A 21,078-nucleotide genomic window follows, 5' to 3' on the forward strand; every position below is an offset into this window, starting at 1 on the left:
CTCCTGCTGGCCTGAAGAGCAGGCTGGGATAGGTAGACAGAAAGTGAGCTTAAATCCCAAAGCTATCTAAAATTTGCCTCAAAGTTGGCCTCCACAAATATGTACACCAGGGGAATATCAGCAAAAGCTGCATTTTCCAAGAACGATGGCCTTCTGTTTACCTGAGTATTTTTTGTGTGTGTGAATTTTGTGACTTGATAGCCAGGATAATTTACATGCTGGTGAAGAAGCTATATTCACATATTTGCAGAAATGTGATTACATTCTATTCATTCAACTGCATTCTTATCTTTTACTTTCTTTTGGGCTTTCTGTTGAGATATGAATTGGAATTTCTTCACGGTATTAATAAAGGAATTGGACTTCTATCAAGCAGGAACATTTAACATTAAAACAGTAAGTAACTATCAGTATTTATAATTTTAAAGTTATTCAAGGATAAAATAGCCAATAATGATGATGAATTATAGGAAACATCATTTTGGTAAATGGTCTGTAGTCAAAATGTTGAGTTATAAACAGGGAATTGATCTCATTGAACACTAACACAAAATGAAGTTTGGGTGCAACTATTAAATCCAGCCCTGATGGATTTTGGATATTCTCTTCAATATTCATAAAACAATGCACTGAATTTCCTCAACAGAATTTTAATACCAGTGCTGTGACTTTTGCCATTAATAAAAATAGCTTTTGTTTAAATAAGTCTGTAATGATATAGTTGGATGATAAAAATTATCTCTAACTTGTTCCTTTCTCTAGATCAACACAAAAGGCAAATACAATAAAACTGACCTCTAAGAGTCGTCAGTTTTTTTGGGCAATAATTACTTAATTCATTTTAGCAAATCAACGGTAAGCTGGACATGTAAAGCCCAAATATTGCTTATTTATTTGAGCCTATCATAGCTCTTACTTTAGGGGGGGTCACAATGAGAAAGTATTTAGATAACAAATATTTGAATGTTTGGAAGTTCTTTTTTTCCTAAAGATTTTATTTATTTATTCATGAGAGACACACAGAGAGAGGCAGAGACACAGGCAGAGGGAGAAGCAGGCTCCCCTGTGGGAAGCCTGATGTGGGACTCAATCCCATGACCCCAGGATCACAACCTGAGCCAAAGGCAGACACTCAACCACTGAGCCACCCAGGCATCCCAAAAGTTTGGGGTTTCTAATTCTCCCAAACAGATGTTGAATGTATATCTCATATTTTTGTTAAAAAAAATAAAATGAAAAAAAATAAAATGATTTGTGTAAGGAAACTGCAACTTTATCAGGAAGGATTTTGTTTTCTTTTAAAGACTTTTCTAAGAAAATATGCCATTGGGAAAGCCAGTTACGAGCTCCTGTACCCTCCCTGTGGCCCCGGATCTCAAACCTGTTGCAGTTTCTTTCCCTACCAGGAGGGCTGAGCAGGATGACTGGCCAGAGAGAAACTCGGTCATGAGACACACAGTACAAGAATAAGTGCATGGAAGCATCACAGGACAAGCTGCAAATAGGTCTGATACAGTCAGAGGCAGTGTCAGTGCTGCTTGCTCAAAACAAGAGCACAACTTCATGAAGGGTTGTTTTTTTTTTTAAATTCACATTTCAGAAAAAAAGATCAGGGAAAAAATGTAGCTTACTTCTTTTTCTAGTATTTTATTGTAGAACAGGAGTGAGATTCTCTGAATGTCTTCAGACTTGAGCCACTGCCTGGAAATAAAAAGAAAGACAGATATCATAAAACCACACTTCCAACCAATGATCTGAAACTTAAAAAAAATAACATGCATTCTTCTTTCTTTCTTGTAAATCATCCAAAATTGAAGATTTAAAAAATAATACCAAAAAATGGGATATGGAACCGAGGACTAATGGGATGTGCAAATATAATACTCCTATACACGCATGGCCCTCCTTGGAAAATTACTATTACAAACCAGTTGTCATACCAAATTGAAACTCACATTACCCAAATTAAATAAATAGGGAGATAAATCATCAAAAGGATTCATATTCACCAATAAATTTATTCCCTGATGTTTTACTGAAATCACATGGTAGTTTCATCCTCTGAAAAATCTGGTTCATAGAGAAGCACTGCTTTTCTTAGCCTATAGCAAGCAATACATCAGAGCATCAAAACCATTTAGAGAAAAAAAAAAAAAAAAAAAAAAAAAAAACCATTTAGAGTATCCTTCAAATTCTGTGAGAGAAGATCCTGCTTATTTCACTTACAGAAAATATTTTTATTGTCATGTTTTGCATTTCTATAAAGTAAAATATTTTGCTTGAATGCAGTTTTCAAAAAATGGGTAAAAATGCTAATACAATAAACAATTGGTTCAGACCACTAATGTAGTACATCGAATGCAAACATCAATGCACACAGGTGATATACACAGATTCCCTTAGATGTTGAAAAATAGATAAAAAACTATATGAAGTATGCATTCTCACACACTGACTTTCCGAAATCAGTTTTGAGAAGGCAGTGGAAATAAAGAGCTTAAGGACAAAACTCTTCTCTAGAATGTTGTATACACTGGCAAGTGGAAGAGAGACACCTCGTGAAAGACCCAGCCAACCAGGCACGTGATACCTGGTATGGTCACACACCTGGTAATAAAATAAATGCACATTTGATGACAGAAAGCTGAGTGAAATAGAAAGATACACACTCTCACATTTACAAGCACAGCAATACAAGGAAACACGGAAGTCTGTGTATAGAGAAAAAAAAAATCTAGAAATAAATACCAGCAAAATATATTACTGACTGGTTTGGGTCATTATGCTTAAGAATCTACATACTTTTATAATAAAAAATAACCTGATTTATAAATGTCTATACATTATATATGTCTCTATATAATGTGTATATATGCATATATCTGTAAGTGTATACAACCATATAGTGACATCTATTACTATACCTGCATATTAATATACAGGGAGAGAGAGTACATACATATATTAGGGCATTAGATGTAAAATCATGTTTTATGTATATTTCTAAAAAACTGTTATAGCTGTTCAGTTATCAATTCACATGAATCTTTTCTTTCTTTTTCTTTCTTCTTTCTTTCTTTCTTTCTTTCTTTCTTTCTTTCTTTCTTCTTTCTTTCTTTTTCTTTCTCCTTCCTTCCTTCCTTCCTTCCTTCCTTCCTTCCTTCCTTCCTTCCTTCCTTCCTACTGGGATGTCAGTTCCTTTATCAGATCATAAGGTTTTTCTTTTTTATCAATTATCTTTTTAAATATTTTATTTAAATTCAATTTGCCAACATATAGTATAACATCCAGTGCTTATCCCCTCACATGCCCTCCTTAATGCCCATCACCCCATTACCCCATTCCCCCACCACCTCCCCTTCTAGTTAGAAGTCTCTCATGGTTTGTCTTCCTCTCTAATTTTTCTCCACTCAGTTCCCCTCCTTTCTCTTATAATCCCTTTCACTATTTCTTATATTCCCCTTATGAGTGAAACCATATGATGACTGTTCTTCTCTGATTGACTTATTTCATTCAGCATAATACCCTCCAGTTCCATCCATGTTGAAGCAAATGGTGGGTATGCATCCTTTCTGATGGCTGAGTATTATTCCATTGTATATATAGACCACATCTTCTTTATTCATCTATCAAAGGATATCGTGGCTCCTTCCAAAGTTTGGCTATTTTTAAAAATTATTTATTTATTTCACATGAATTTATTAATGGGGTACTTTTCCAAACCACCGGTCAGATGTCTATGGATTCCGACTCCCTGAGGTTTATTTGGGAGATAGAGATTTGGGGATCAGGGAAAGAAGGTCAAGTCAACTGTTACACTTTACCTTGTAACTGGCAAGTGTAGTCACCAACTGATATTGGATCAGAGTCTCTAAATGCACACTGATGCTTCTCATCAGGGCTAATGACAAGTTCACCCAGGAGACCACCACACTGGGGGAGGGACATCTCCAGGTCCACCTGGAGAGCTCTGTACCCAGGACTTTACACCCCATGTGCGCCATGATGAGCTGGACCATCCCCCCAAATCTGCACCACAGATGGTGCACTTTCAACTGAGGTACGGAAGTCACTAATGTATTCTAGAATGAATGCCATTTAAAGTAAGAACTATATGTTGGCTAATTGAATATAAATTAAAAAAAAAATAAAGAAAATTCAACCCCTGGGGAAAAAAAAGTAAGAACTATAAAAATACTTTTTGGTTTAAGTATTTGGTTTAAGGTTATAAGCTTTAGGTATCAGGGACATAAACTTTTGTTAGTATTTATTACAGTATGAAGTGCAGAAATATGGTATTGTCCTATTTGATGAGACTGGCAAGTGGAAAATAAAATCTGAGATACATTTAACCATATTCACTTCAGAACTGTGTACTTATTATGAATATCAAACTATGAATAATGTATGCAGGTAACTTATTCAAAACATTTTTTTTTTCATTATTGAGAAAGAAAATTCTAATTTCAAAATGCCCCTGGGTCATCTAAGCTTGGAAGTAAACTAAGAGTGAAATTTATCAGGTAGGAAGTAAAAGCATTTCCACCTCAATCAGCAGGGCCCTTGTGGGCCTCAATCACCTGCCTGTGTCCTGCAGGTGGACAGGAAGACAGGAAGTTCTTGAGACCAGGTCTCACTTCTCATGTCCCTAGTACTTAATATTGTGCTTCCTCAGCCACGAGCATGGGGTTTTTCCGACCTTTCCCTCACAAGGAAGAAGGGTATATTCTTCCCACAGGCTTTGTCGTCTGTAGGTTCTCAGAGATGGAGCAGTTCCCTTCACTGATTTGCAGGAAACGCCAATGTTTATAAACGTGATTTGGGTATTTGGAATAGGAAAGATTAGTGCGGGCTGATAAGGTCAAATATTATTTTTGGGAATTGGAATAGAGAGGCAAAGGAGGGAACAGAATGGAAAGGAGAGGGAAGGAAGGGAGGGAGAACGTGTGTGTTACATACAGTGTCCTGACATCCTTCCTGACCCAGGTGGCAGTGGGATGAAGAAAATGAACCTCACCCCTGTGCTATACAGTGAGTGACTCTCCAGTAATTTACACCAAGTTTTTTGTGTGCTAGGCCCAGTCAAACAAAGAAAATGCTAAATAAGATCCTGACTTGAGTGAGGGGAATGAGTACACTCATATCCTTACCCAGAATTATTCTGGAATGGAAGGATGTAGGTTCTTACAGCCAAGAGGGCACTAAAATAGAAGGAAGACCACTTTCCTACTGTTACAGCCTGAGGATCTGTGTCCCCACCATTCGTAGGTTGAAGGTCCAGCCCCCAATGTGGCTCTATGTGGAGATGGGGCCTCTATGGAGATGATTAGAGTTAAATGAGGTCGTAATGGTGGGAAGGAATGAATGACAGCTCACTCAGTTGCTGTCTCACTCTGCCCAGCCTCAAGCAGAGGCCCTGTGAACACAACAGGAAGGCAACCTTCCACCAGTCAAGGAAAGAACTCTCACCAGAACCCAACCAAGACCAGGGTCCTTGGACCTACAGTCTCCAGAACTGTGCCAAGTAAAGGTCTGTGGTTGTAGCCCCTGGTCGTGGTCTTTGGGTATGGTGGCCCTGCTGACCTATCTCACCTGTGTGGGCATATTGAACCTGTAGCTTTGGTGGCTTTGATGATGCACTAAGACCCCGGGGCATTTGGGAAAGAGGGTCAAGGAAAGCAAGGCCTAAGGAAATGCTGCTGGACAGAGGCTCTCACCATGTGGAAGACCAGCCCTTCCTGAGCTCTGTGGTCTGAGACCCTCTGGTCCTGCTGTCCTGTATTTGTGCATTTGCACTGCCCAGCATACACACTGAAACTTGGGGCACACCATCTTCATTAACTCACCAGGTCTTTTTTTCAGTGTGAAGGCCAATATTTTTCCCTCTTAGAACTGTCACATTACCTCTTTCTAGTTGCTTTTTCTTAAAAACAAACAAAAAACCAAAAGGCAAATGTAGGAGAACTTGACATGGCAGTCTGATTTGAAGATAATCACCTAGCACATCTCTTTTACTGAAATTAGTCTTGGGACCTCTCAGTGGCTCAGGGGTTGAGTGTCTGCCTTCAGCTCAGGGTATAGTCCTGGAGTCCTGGGATCAAGTCCCACCTTAGACTCCCCTCGGGGAACCTGCTCATCCCTCTGACTACATCTCTGCTTCTCTCTTTGTGTCTCTCATGAATAAATAAATAAAATCTTAAAAAAAAAAAAAAGAAAGAAATTAGTCTTACAGGAAAGCCTTACTCCTCTGGAGAAAAAAAATGCCCCTGGGGAGGGGATGGTCTGGGCACCTTAGACTATGAGGCCTCCCTGTTCCCAAAGTGAGGCTCCTGAGAGAAGTTTCTGGAAGGTCACCTCAGTGCAGAAGGTATCAATCATGCTTTTTTCCTCTCACCTTGCCTATCAGGACTCAGTCAGAATCTCGGGCACCTGCTCTGAGCACCTGTGTGCTGGTTTCTCTCCTCTCCTTCAGGGCTTTGAGAGGTGACACCATGCCTTGTGTCTTGGATGTCTGATGCCAAGCACGGGCTGCCTCTGCTGAGCCTTCACTAAATGCTTGCTAAGGGACTAAATGAACTTGCGGACACGAAAATCTGCATATAAATCACTGTTTCCTGTCCATTGCAGGAAAAAAAAGGAATAATGCATCAAGCCAGGAAGTCCCCATTGACTCCTCCAGGGGAAATGCAAAGATCAGAAGGACATCAAAGGGAGGAACAAGAGGAGGTAAAGAGTTGAGCCTAACAGAAGGGGAGGGAAGCTAGTTAAGAAATAAATGCAAAGTGGCTTCCATTTCAACATTTTCCCTTTGGGCTTCTGAGTTCAGTATGACATCTTTCCCTATTTCATTTCTAAAATGTGTTGGGAAAATTATAACATAAGTGGTTACACCAACATTAAACATTACCTTATGTGGAGGCCGAGAAAATTAAGGCCATTCCACCTTAAGTTCAGCGTTAGCACAACTACAGCCACCTCAGCCCCTGTGAATAAGAGCTGAACTTGACCTTACTTCAGTTAAGCCCCATATTAGAATGAGAACAAAGCTCAGAATGCCCTCGGCAGGAAATCCCATATCAGAAAGACAACAGAACTCAGAGAATCCCATATCAGATCTTAAGAAACTCCCCCACCCATTCCCCCATATTGAAATGGGAAAAAAAAAATTCCTCCACCCCTTCTGAAAATCCCCTAGATCAGCCCATAAAAAACCCAGCTGTAACCCATTTCGGGGTTCAAGCTCCTGCTCTGCTGTGTGGAGTATACTTGGACCCACGCTCGAGCTTGTAAATAAACCCTCGTGTACTTGTATCGGTGTCGGCTCCTTGGTGGTTTCTCGGATTTGCAATCTTGGGCACAACACTTAGAATAAAACTCCATTAAAACATGAAGGTGTTCCCTCAAAACGCATTTGAATATGAAATGATACAGCACAGACACTCCAAAAGCCACCTGAACAAAAATAAGGCCAGACCAGTGATTATGCTTTCTAACGATTCCTTCAGTTGGAATATTCTAAAAGGTGGACACAAAGGTCATTTTAGAAGGTAGAGCTCCTGGGGAACCTGGGTGGCTCAGTGGTTGATCCTCTTCCTTTGGCTCAGGGGGTGATCCTGGGGTCCTGGGATCCAGTCCCACATCGGGCTCCTCACAGGGAGGCTGCTTCTCCCTCCCTCTGCCTCTCTCTCTCTGTCTCTCATGAATAAATAAATAAAATCTTAAAAAAAAAAAAAAAAAAAAAAGAAGAAGGTAGAGGTCCTGCAAGAAGGCATGCTGAGGTTGATTTTATAAACGGGTTTTCTATTATTACCATTACTACTGAAATTGTTAAACTTTGTCAGGGACGAGGTGTTCCCTTTCTTCTGATGCTGTGTTATTTTGGTGGGTCACAGAGTAGTAGGTGCGATTTCCTGTGGCTGAATGAATGTATCTGTCCACCTGTATTACATGCAATCAGACCCTTCCCTAGATTTGGGCTGCCAATAGATTCTAGGTAATGTAGTTTCTCGATTTGTGATGTGCTGAGGTTTCAGCAGAGTTGAGGTTGACTTTTATACTGCTTTTAGTACTAGGCAAAGCAGAACATTTGTCCTGGCACTGCTGGGGTGTCCTGAGGGCCCCATGGCAGGTGGAAGGCATGCAAAGGCATCTCTAGACAAGTATTAATTCAACATGCCAGATATGTGAATTGCAATTCTAGCCCAGCTAAATTACTTCATCGTGTGTATATGTGATCACACTCACACACACACACATACATACACACACACACCCCATATACGCACATACATATGCACTCATATGATTCTTTCTTAAGTCATGTAAATATTCTAAAACTAATCCTTATATGGAACAATCTAGAGAAGGCACACATTTTTCAAAGCTGTGCAACATAGTTTTGAAAGCAGAAAGTTCAGGTGAAAATCATTCATACTTTTTTCAAGAGTCAACTTCATGATAAAAATCAAATAGGTTTGCAAGGATGGAAACTTTTTCATTAAGGCTTTTCATTTGGACCTACTGATGTGTTTGGTACAATTTAAACGAATAAACATTCACTGAGTGTCTAATGGGCAGAGGCACCATACTGCCATCAATCTTCTGCCCTCCAGAATTCAGCCATGACACATGCACCTAAGGAAAATTCCAAAGACAACGAATGTAGTCATTATGTCCAGGCCATGTGAGCTACCACTTTAAAAAATTTTTCCCATTGCATCTCCTGGACCATTTAAAAATCAACAGCAATTCATAGACTGAACAGACATTCACAGACTTCAGATTTCATCGACTGAATGATATTTTGTCCTCCAAAGAATTTTTCTTCGTCCTACTGCTGCCATGAATTCAGATTCTAATTCTCAAAGCCTCTCTTCGACAAATTAGAACATGGGTAGGTCCACGTTCCCTGGTTGTGCAAGGGAATAAATGCATTTTGAATAGAGAGTGTCACAAAACACAACTCAAAATTTCCCATATAGCATTCCTATTGATCTTTAAAAAATATTACTTATTGAACACGTTTTGCTTGCTATGATTTTTCTATGTTTATGTCATGCTATTTTCCAGTAATCTACTTGGAGAGTATTTTTTTAGGCAGGAATGAAACATTTTCTAATTACCGAAGGAGATTACTAAGGACAATTGAGATGAAACGAACGAATGGCCTCTAAAAGCATGGCTTTGTCATGGCAAGTGTTATATAGTTTACGGTGAAAATTCTTGGAAAATATGACACAATTTTCAAATCATAGGATTTGAAATAAAAAATGCATGGTAATTTAAGATTACAAAGTACTCACTTTTGTGCATTAATTCCATCAATTGCTTGAATCATCCTTTCATTTAATTCTTCTTCAAATCTTTTCTTTTGGGACTTGGTTCTGTATGAAAAGGAAATATTATGACAGAGAATAGACTAAGCCAAATATGAAGTTCATTTTTCTATGATACTAAAATTTCTGTTTAATCCTGCCGTTGGATAAAAAAAATAAAAATAAAAATAAAAATAAAGAAGGAAGGAAACCAGAGTGTCTGAACAGTCTTTTCTCTATTAACATCTAGCCACTCTGTGGATTGAGCAAACTGACTAGAGTTTTTGGTGCAGTAAAATATTGCCTTAGAGTTTAGTCACTGAGTTAAATGATACCAGCATTAAAAAAGCGACACTGGAGATAAGTACCTGGTGTTTGCGATAAAAGAACTTTCTGTCCTAAGAGATGCATTAGCCCTTGACTTGTTGCGTTCATAAATTTTATTTTATGATGGAGCACACTGCCTTTGGAAATTCCCCTGCAAAAATTTGGTTTGGTGGAAAAAAAAGATCAAAACAGTTATTCCTTGTTCATGCTTCCCTTGGTCAGTTTTCAAGAATTTGCAGGACTACAGTCTTCTTTGAGGCATATCAAAGCTTAATTGTATGCATTTAAAGCTTCCTCAGCTTTAATTTGAAAGCCCTATTCACAGGAAACCCCACATATATTTGCAGACACTCACTTGATCTTAGAAGAAAATAATCTTCAACCATAATAAAAGACGCCTTGTAAATAAATTAGGCCAAAAGAACGAGTTCCCCAAGGTTACTGTGACCATTCGCGTGAGCATGATATAAAGGAGAAAACCAAAATAGTCCCTATTTTTAAAAATTATACATCTGCTACAGAGAGTAAAAGCCCAGGCGAGCCTCACCAGATTGGCCCCACCCAGCCTGCACCTGCCTCTCAGTAGAGCCTCTGCAAGTCACCTGGTCCAATGTGGAGGGAGCACATGGCTTCTCTGTGCTCCAGTGAATTCAACTACTAATTGGAAAGGCCTTCTACTCTGGGATAACAGTAACTTTTCTGATTTCAGACCCGCCTGTAGCTGTTGAAGAAGGCAAATTCATTTTTATCCTTCTTTTTTTAAAAAAGCAAGTTAATTTAGCAGTCATCTAGGATGGTTCATTCTCATTTATAGGCGAGGCGCTACCTTCATTTTTTGGTATCAGCCCTCTGCCTACACTTGAGTTTGCGGACTTTCTTTTTCACGAAGTCTCATCACATCTAAGAACAGTGTAGGTCCCTGGTGGCTCACAGGGAACATAATCCTTCATTGTTATGCCCGGCGGCTAACAATAGCCTTGCCTCCCTGAATCTGTTTTAGGATTAGTTTACATAATGCCTGTACAGCACTCAACGCTGTAAAGGTGCACACGACATAGTCAATATGTGCGTATTATTAACAGCCTCTGTGTTTACCGATTACCTGGATAACAATTCCTTTTTTTTTTTTTAAGATTTTATTCATTTATACATGAGAGACACAGACAGAGGCAGAGACACAGGCAGAGGGAGAAGCAGGCTCCCTACAGAGAGTCTGATGTGGGACTTGGATCCCAGGACCCTAGTATCATGACCTGAGTCGAAGGCAGATGCTCAACCACTGAGCCACCCAAGTGTCCCTAGATAACAATTCTTAAAACACAGTTTTCTTGTGTCTGTAATTTTGTGATTTCTGCTCTGGTAAATGATAGGATCCCCTGGGGCAGATAATCTACCACCAGGGGTTCTTAATTTGCCAGCTAGGGCTTTGTTCCGTGGACTTCAGGCGTTTCTGGAAGTCCAGCCTGTGTTCCTGCTGCTGGGCCCCCTGCTAATTTCCTCTCAAGTTTTCTCCTGACCTCTTTCCCCGACCTGTCCCACTTCCATGCCTGGTCTACGGTATCTAAAGACGAGGGGAGGAGGTCATGCGTTATCTCAGGTAATGTTCAATACCAGGTAATGCTGGCTCAATGGCTAGGCAGCAGGCTCAGGGAGGTTTTATAACACAGGCATTCAGGAAGCCAGGACATGTGAGGACAGCCCTGGTGAGACTGATTTGAAAGTGGTGCTCTCCCTATGAGGCCTTGGGACCACCAACGATCCAAACATCGCAGAAAGCAGAATCGATATGGAAGAGACTCCCAGCAAAGCCGGTAGGACAGGAGAGTAGTTAGGAGCTGAGAGTTTGAGGTCACAAGGCCAGGGCACAAATCTGGGCCTCACGCTGGCCAGCCATGTGGCTCTGGCCATTCCCCTAACCTCTTGTGCCTCTGTGTCCTCCCATCTACAAAGGCAATGGCATTGTGTCTATGTTGGAGTAGGGATGAAGTTAGATTTTCCGTATGCCTAGTTCAGATCCAAATGATGCCTATTGTCAGTGTCTTGCACCCGGCACTTGTCCCGGAAGCTGCTGCCCACATCATATGGGCACATCCACAAGGTGATCCTGCTCTACTTTCAATGAATAGACCCTTGAAGCAGAATCTCAGGGAGGATGAGAGAGGTATCAGAAGAAATACTGAATATAAAGTGAAAAGATGTCTATGAAATTTCCGTGGATAGTCACTTGCAGATGTGCTGCATCTTATTGGCTTGATGAGTCACACCTTCTCAAGGCATCTTACAGGAACCATAATGTTCTTAAATTGATACTAAGTTCTCTTTAATACAGCATGCGCCACTTAGATAATGTTTCAAAAGCCTAAGAAACCAATATCCTTACAACACCGGACTCTGAGTATTACATCTCAATATTAAAATTTCAAATGTCACCTAAAATACAAATTCGAGCTCGTTACAACAAATGGAGTCACACAGAAGATTCTGGAATGAGGTGTGCTACTTGCAAGGATGTGGCAGGTGACAATCTAATTGTGTTTAATTATACTTGGATACAACGCGTTTTCTACAGAATAAACTCACTTCCCTGTGGGAAAAGAAAGGCTGACTTAAGTTCTGGGCTTATTAATTTTCCTAACGACTTCAATAAGAAATACTTAACTGCCTAACCAATACTAAAGTCAACTTTGAGCCTCAAAGCTAGAGGAGCATGAAAAAGGTTTACTGCCTGTCATTCTGTGGTCAATGGTGACAGGGGACTGTGGACAGCGTCTGAAGCTTTTATCTTATTTTGAGCAGTTGGCAGGCCTTCTTTTCACTATAGAAAGGCCAGACTTATCTGGCTTTTATCTCTAGGATTCAACACATAGACAGTATGTAATTTTAAGCAACGTACCCGTTATAAGAAAATTCAAATTTTTTTTACTACATATTAATGTTAAGAAGAGTCATTTTTAGGAAAAACAATTTAAAGTTCAAATGTGTTTGCCAGGTGCTGTTTTCCTTTTCTCTCTTTTAAACCTGATAACATGACACTAATAATTATATTTTTAGAAGCTGAAAACAATCTAATTGGGCTTTTCACAAGCAGCTGCTCTTTTTAGAAGAAATGGCCTTCCAAAGTTGTTACTCTAATTGATGATAATCACTTTCAGAAATAAATTCTAAAGAAACCCAAGCCTTTAAAAATCAGAAAGTACAACAAATACCATACCTCAAGGTACGATTTTGGAAATTATGCTGACCCATTGGCACATCCTATTAAAAAAAAACAAAAACAAAAAAGGTTATTAGTTTCTAACCACAAACTTTAAAGGACAATGTTGCAATGATAATCATGCATAACATTATTTCTTTCTTTTATCATGGAAAGCATCATTTAGGTAACAATTACCCCATGGAGAAGAGGAGCTTAATTATAAATGTGAAAAAGGTGAAAATCTCAGTTTATACTTAGAATGTTGGTGTCACCTATAAAGTCTGGATGTTGGAAATATCAGGATTGTTGTCTGGAGCTTTAAAATTGACATCCTGATATTTGCAGATATGACTTCACATAAGGGCCTTGCAGGTAACTGTTAGGTACTGTAGACAGTTTACAATCCTATGAAAACGTAGTCTGGCTTCACATACTAAAAAATGCTTTTAATTTTTTTTAATTTTTATGATAGTCACAGAGAGAGAGAGAGAGAGGCAGAGACACAGGCAGAGGGAGAAGCAGGCTCCATGCACCGGGAGCCCGACGTGGGATTAGATCCCGGGTCTCCAGGATCGCGCCCTGGGCCAAAGGCAGGCGCCAAACCGCTGCGCCACCCAGGGATCCCTAAAAAATGCTTTTAAACACAAATATCAGGACACCTGGGTGGCTCAGTGGTTGAGCATCTGCCTTCAGCCCAGGGCATGATCCTGGAGTCCCAGGATCGAGTCCTGCATCGGGCTCCCTGTGTGGAACCTGCTTCTCCCTCTGCCTGTGTCTTTGCCTCTCTCTGTGTCTCTCATGAATAAATAAATAAAATATATATTTTTTTAAATTTAAAAAATAAAAATAAACACAAATATCCCCACTGAATCTGTAGCCAGGCATTATCCCTGAACTGGGCTGTTAAGAAACTGGCACCCTCAATTAAGTATGTAAAATCACAACTCATTGATCAAAAAGAGGAAACCAACATATGAGTGCTGGTAGTTTCTGTAAAGGAACTTAGAGAGAGACACTGGTCAGGGTTCATCAGTGGGGGACACGCTGCCAAATGTTCAACAGACTTTAAAAAACCCAGAAGATGCACTTTTATACATCTGTGGCAGAAATTAAAGTTGAAACAAAGCTTCTCTAAGTGGCTCCAAAGAAACTTTGCAGCTTTATCTCCAGCATTAGATTAGGAAATGTATTTAGCTTAGGGAAAAGGAAGGCTATTTTTTAAAAAATAACTAGACTCCAAGTCTTATTTCATAAAGTATATGTGCTGCTGAAGCAGGCACGTATTACATAAAGTAAAATAATGCATTATTCACCAGCTCTATCAACACTGAATCAAGAGTCAGTGGAGTTCTGCATAGGGGATTAAGGAAAAGAAATCACTTTTGGTAATGACACCGTTTGACCTTGGAATGTATTAATAAGAATGATGCCGGGGTGTTTCTCAGAGTGAGTAAGGGACACAGCCAACAGTTGTATGAGCTTCCTGTACTAAACAAAGCCTGGGATTTTCTTAAGACATTCTAGACTGTTGCTAAGGCAATCCCTCGGCTCTGCACCTGAAACTGTGAGACCAGCTGATTAAGGAAGTTGAGTTTGTTCAAGAGATCTTCCAATTTTTATACACAGCTCCCTGAAGCCAGAAGCACTAGACAGTTCTGATTCTCTCCTGAGGGAGGCATCGTCACTAACACATGCCCACAGATTAAAGTCAGAATGAAATCTCTCCCGGGGCCCCATGCTCAGGCAACAGGGGAGGCAGTCCTTCTTAAGTTTTGGGACAATAAAGACTGATAAGACTCAGTATTTTTTAAGTAGGCTCCACACCCAGCATGGAGCCCAACGTGGAGCTTGAACTCAAGATTGACCCTGAGATCAACAGTCAAAGGCTTAACTGACTGAACCAACCAAGTGCCCCAAAGACTGATAGGAAACAACAACCACAATGACATCAATAATGCACCTGGAAACAGTATGTGAAACCACGAAAGAAACAACATATAAGATCACATTCTCATATTTATAGACTATTTTACTTTCTTGAAAGCCAACCAACCAAACACTGGTACATAATAAATCTCAGCTAGACATAGAGTTATCAGCCATGGGCTCTAGTAACATGCAGTATTGAAGCAAAATCATCCAAATTATTATCATTTTTTGTACAAGTGATAGAAACATTGACTTTCACTGACAATGGAGACTCCCATCCTAGGATGCTTCCCTCAAACGGCCCCAAATGCTGGGAGGCCCCAGAAGCCTCAGGTCTGCCTCCTTGGATCTCCTCTTGATGATTTCATCTGGTTCCATGGCTTTGAATATCACCTAAAACTGGAAAACTCTTCTTCCAATCTCAGCTCAGAGTTCTCCCGAGTTCCAGGCTTACACATCCAACTGGGGGCGGAACCGCATGGAGGTGTCTAAACGGCATAGTGTCTGGAAGATGCCCATCAGCAAAGTGTTCACTTTTCCATCTTGCATCACCTGTTTCCACCCAAGAATCTGTCATTTCAGCTATTCATCATTGTTCCAGCTGTGCAGCCAAAGAAGTGTGGTATGGATGATCTTTGATCCTCCTTTTTGAGCCTAGTTGTCTATTGCCAAGTCTTATTTGCCCTAAGTTCACATGAGCCCCTGGGTTTGCTCCTCACTCATTTTTCTACTATAATCTGAGCATAACAGGGCATCAATCTCCTCTGGAGCCGTGCACTATTGCTCCATCATTCCAAAGCATTAATTATGCCATGGCCTTTCCTCAATTCCGATCCTCTGATGACTTCTTGTTATACGTAGAGTGGATTGCACTATTAGCTCAGCGCATCTCATCCCTTGATAAACTCTGAGTCCTTACTGCTGATGACACTGCAGCCACACCAGCCTCCTCTCTGTCACCCCCACTGAAGACATTGACTCATTTCCATGTTGGGGCCAGTGAGTGTATTTGCTGCTACCTCCTCCCCACTGTCCTGCTCTCCTCCCTGAGACCCCCAGCTGGCCCACCCAAAGCAGCCACTCCCTCCCCAGGGACACCTCCATGTTGTCTTTGTCATCAACCTCAGCAGCCCTGGAAATGAGCCTGTTTGTTTACTCATTTGCTACTTATGGTCTCTCTCTTCCCAAGATGCAGCACACTGCTCTCGGACCTCTGCTGGCAGGCTGACTCCTTGGTGGAACAATGGATACGGTCCCCTGACAGCTCACATTTACTTTTTCATTGGGAAAAAAACCACCAGGGAAGTTGAGAGGAGAGACATAATGAAGCCCAAACAAGAATGTGGATCAGGGAGGCGGGGGGCTTGGGTGTTGTCACTGTGGGCTGTGGGGAGGCCGGAGGCACAGCAAGATTGAAGAGTTGGCTTTCACCCGACAAGCTGATGGGCCTCTTCTCATCAGCCAATGGGGGCTACGTAACATTCCACTGTCTTTTTCACCTCAACCGCATCCCTGGTACAATTAACACCATTATACATGAAATTTTACTCAGAGATGGTTTTAAAACTCTAACAATGCTACTGGGATTATTCTAAGTGCTTCGCTGTAGTTACTTTCCTAGTCCCCTGTGGGTCTTTGCTATTTTCTATCTGCATTTCAGCCATCTTAGTGAAAGTGTCCCTGTCGTAAGGAGCTTTGGCACTTGATGAGCTGTTGGGAGCTGGAGGGATGTCAGCAGGGAGCTCCAACAATAGCAGAACGTTCACTGCCCTGGACACGGCTTGAACACTCCCAAGATGAGAAGACAGTCTAGATGCTGCGATTTAACCTGCAAGGGCATCATGCCTTCATCTGTTCTTTGGTTAAGATGCCCAGTCTTTCTGCTTTATGAGAGCAAACAAACAAAATGCCACGACAAAAAAAAAAAAAAAAAAAAGTTCAACTGCTGCTAATAACTAAATGAAGTAACAGGTAAATAAAATGGTCTCGGGTTATAAAGTTTTACTGCAGAATTGCCTTGGTTCAAACCCTTAGCAAAGTGAGCCCAGCCCTCACTCACACCCTGGGAGCTGTTGGTAAGGGGCCTCCTGGAGGAGAAGGGGTAAGCCTGCTTCATCACAGACCAAAGTTACTTTGGCAGAAGCAGCCCAAGCCCTCTGTGTTAGGCGCTGGCGTTCTGAGCACGGGGAGAGCGTACCGTCGTGCTGATCTTGCCATTCTCTGTGGTCATGCTGTCTCGATGATGCAGGTGTGCAAAGGGCTTGGCCGCTCCCCAGGACTCCAGGTACCGGGTCATGCGAACAGAAGCCCTCATCTTGGCTCCATCGAGGGTGTGGCGAGGTCTGAAGAGGTGAGGACTCCTTCGTTCTCCCTGGGGGTGAGAAGCAGAGCATGACACCTGGCCTAGCCAAGGGGTCAACCTCCTCCTTTCCGCTCCCTCGCCCCCACTGTAAGATTCCTCCCATGTCACCCCCTCACTCTCCACGGCTTCTGACCTCCCTCCTTCAGGGCAACTGGTTTCCAGTGTTACAAGCTCTTTGAGCTGGGTGATTTCTGTCCAGACAGCAAAAGATACTAGTAATTTACACTTAGGAAAAAATAATCGTGATTTTAGCAGGCATTTTTACAAAGTAAATTCTTAAACAAGATAGGCTGCTCTGCACTTTTTCTTGGTGATTGTGGTTTCCTAAAGTGACAGTTGTTAGAGATTGGGATGGTTTTCTGATGCTAAATGATTTTATGAATCTGTGTCCAGGTGTTCTCTGACTAAACAAAATGTTCTTAAAGATTATTTATTTAATTCATGAGAGACACAGAGAGAGGCAGAGACAGAGGCAGAGGGAGAAGCAGGAGCAGGCTCCCTCTGGGGAGCCCCATGTGGGACTCGATCCCAGGACTCCGGGATCACGACCTGAGCCAATGGCAGATCCTCAACCACTGAGCCACCAGGTGCCCCCTGAGCATGTCTTTATGCAATTTTCCAACTGCCAGGGTGGGCACATGGGGAGACTTCCAGAAGCATCATGGTCTAACACTTACAACTCCTCATACTGGCAGTGACCTTATCACAGAAGCAAGCAATTCATTTCAACTGTTTCTTTAATAAGTATTTGAATTTATTATTACAAAACGTGGTCCATAATCAAACTGCCATGTGCACTTAAAATAATTTGAGGCAAAGACTAGCAAAGCATTAAATTGATTCTTGACTAAAAATGCTTATCTGTATCACTAACTTGCCCCTTTCCATCTCAATCACAGAAGTCGCAGGTTAATTATAGGCTCCTTACAGTACTGACCTTGGGGTTGATTACAAAGTAGGTCTTCACCAGGTGCTGCTTTAAATATGGGTCTCTGATGTCACCGTCTCCTTCCTCCACTTTATAAGCGCCGTTCAAGTGTTCCAGGGTGACAGAAGAAATGTGAACACGTCTGAAATTCCATTTTAAAACCACAATCAAGACAGGTAAGGAAAAACATGAAAATTTTTCTATTTATTTATGATTTCAGAAATAATTTCCTCTCCCCCAAATGAAGGAAAGGCTCTATGTTCTTGGTAAAATGGACTGTAACACAGATTTATATTTTATTACACAGGACTTTAGAAAGATGCTCACAGAGGTCACAAGATACGGACATTTAGAGCTTCTCTGCAGGGTGGGCATGGTGAATTACAGCAAATAAAACTGGATCATATGGAAGTTTTGTGTATCAGCATATTTTTTGAAACACATGCCAACGGCATTTTATGGGATCTGCCGATCTGTATGAAAGTATGGATTTTCTCTCTCAGTGTTTGCTTCCACACTTCTGCAAATTATAACACTTGCATCAAAATTGTCTCGTCTGAAATACGCTCCTCTAAGTGGAGGCAAATGTTACAGTTCACTCATTTCAATAGTACTGGCTCCAGAGGTCACCAGGAACAGAGAAATGCCACATCTGCCCAGCGTTATAAAACATCTTTCACTTAGGTCACTATGCATACATTTGCAAATAAATAAAAAGTAATTCAGGTTCTGATATCCACCATCTTTGACCTCAGGGTGGGGTGGTGGAATTGAGCCTTGAAGAGTTTGTGTTTATTTAATTAATGTAAGAGGCCAGTGGGCAGGAATCACATGACACCAAGAGGCAAGAGAAACCACCAGACACTCTGCAGTCAGTGACTAATCTGCTCCCCTGTCCTCTCTAACCATGTCCACAGCTTGAAGACAGAAATCCAGACTGTCCTTACCCAGGGACCCCTCCAGCCTCCATGTGATTGGCCAGGGTCACGTCATGTGACCACACGTCGTACTGCCACTTCTGCAGGCCGATGACCCCGCAAAGGACGTTCCCGGAATGCACTCCCACGCGCATGTTAATATCCACGCCAGTTGCATCCCTCACCTTCCTGCAGAGAAGGAAAGTACCATCACCATCGAGAACACTCTCTTATTCCTTTGACTCTTGGCCAGTTTTCAGGGCACTGTTCTATTCAGAATTGCTCAGGCTGTGGGAAACATAGCCATGACTTCCTCCTGTGGCACAAGATTGCTGCTCTGGGCCAAGGGAAAGGCCTTTACTTTTTGGTTGTCCCCAGGCTCCACTCCCCTGGCTATGACAGCCACATGAGAGGCCAGGCTACCGGTGCTGATGCAGCCTTTCAGCTGTAGCTTTGACTCTTTCAACAAATACAAGTATCAGGCACCTGTCACATGCTGACACCTCTCCAAATTTTCACACTAGAATCATGTGACATTGCCCTGTACTGTCAGAAATGGTCTGAGATGCCACCTATGATACTACCACTTACACAATGGATGTCCCCAGCGAATATTTTCTGCTGATAAGAGACAATACAGCTTATTTGTGAGCCTAATAATGACTTCAGCCTGAATAGGAATTTTGTAAAAAACCTAACCATGAGTTTAAAGCATTTCAGTTGTGCACAATCTTTAACAAAAACAACAAAACTCTTCCAAGACTTTTAAAAACGTGTAAGGTATCATTAAAAAGAAACTAATTAAAAATATCATTTAAAAATTCTTGAGGATCCTATCAGTAAGTCATTTAGAGACAAATGAAGACAAATGAAGAACTTCCTTTAATGGAAAATGGAAAAGCTTATTAATTTATGCCAACTAAACATATTTACCTGTTAAATATTACTACCAAAGAAGTATACAGGGTGGTGTCCCGAGGTACATGGAGAGAATTATCCCAGAGCAAATGTGGAGGGAAGTGATGACAATGATTGTGACCCAGCAGAGGACGCTACCAGGTGTGGGCTGCAGTAAATAAGAATCTCAAAATGCCATCGGCATGGATGTCATGCTTCAATGATACAATGACATCGTTTGAGCATGTGAAAAGTGATGAGAAGTCATAAGAAGAAATGGATCCACAAAAAATAATGACTTCCTGAGAAAAGAATCTAAAATGCTGTTTCCTCCTTCTCTCCACCTTTCTTCCTTCCCATCCCTTCCTCCTTCCCTATCTTCCTGTTCTGTTTTTTCACAAAAAACATCACAACCTATCTGGTCCCATGCAAGTCATCTAAACGCTTCACTCCTGTCCACAGAATGGGTCAGCGTCTCAACGTGACACTGGAGAGCTGCCCCCTGTCACTCCATCCTCCATCAGCAATGGGTCCTTATGGCTGCCTGGGCACCATATGGTCCTTAACTCTGGGCCTTTGGTCAAAATGGTTTCTCTCTCTCTTCCTCACTTCCCTGAGCCTCCCTTCCCTGACAGGGCACAGGCATCACGTGGCTAGCTGGCACTGTTTTTTCCATCAGCAGCTTAGGCATGACCTCGTCTGGGGAGGCTTTCTAGTCTCTCCTTCTAGACTGATGTGGGCACCACCCACCCCTCTATGCTCCAGTCTCTCTGAGTGCAGTCAGCACTCCCTGCTTGTGTTCACATCTGCTCTGTCAACCCTGTGAAGACACACCTGGTCCAAATGGTTTGTAGATCCATCAGGGGGTTCAGGGTCTGATACAACACAGACAAATTGGCATAAGTTTACTAACTGATACAGGTCATTTCTGAAGGATTTTACTGTGTGTCTGTCATTGGGAGACAATGATCCTGAAAAATTTGCCATAGAACCTGTCGTTGTTCTTCAGATTTCCTGTTATTGAGAGAGAACCGTTCCAGCCAATGACATTTCTGTTGACCAGATATGGCCAACAGCAAGTCAAGAGCGAATAAAAGGGTGGATGACATACTCTACAGTTGGTCATTTGTGACAGAACTGACTGGTCAATGATTTGGCTTTTTAAAAAATTGTTTTATTTAAATTCAACTTAATTAACATATACTATA

At 41.4% G+C, this 21,078-nt stretch overlaps 1 protein-coding gene across 1 annotated transcript in view; it reads right to left on the reverse strand.

The window, feature by feature from the left end:
- Positions 1-21,078, reverse strand: part of ADCY2 (adenylate cyclase 2) — a 388,518-nt gene that overhangs the window by 87,430 nt on the left and 280,010 nt on the right. Inside the window, exons 8-13 of the mRNA XM_072807368.1 lie at positions 19,004-19,162; positions 18,066-18,198; positions 16,964-17,137; positions 12,853-12,896; positions 9,303-9,383; positions 1,632-1,701 (exon numbers count right to left, since the gene is read on the reverse strand). Coding sequence (XP_072663469.1) covers positions 1,632-1,701; positions 9,303-9,383; positions 12,853-12,896; positions 16,964-17,137; positions 18,066-18,198; positions 19,004-19,162 — 661 coding nt within the window. The remainder of the gene's footprint in view (positions 1-1,631; positions 1,702-9,302; positions 9,384-12,852; positions 12,897-16,963; positions 17,138-18,065; positions 18,199-19,003; positions 19,163-21,078) is intronic.

Source organism: Canis lupus, chromosome 31, assembly GCF_048164855.1.
Source record: "Canis lupus baileyi chromosome 31, mCanLup2.hap1, whole genome shotgun sequence".
NCBI classification, from domain to species: domain Eukaryota; kingdom Metazoa; phylum Chordata; class Mammalia; order Carnivora; family Canidae; genus Canis; species Canis lupus.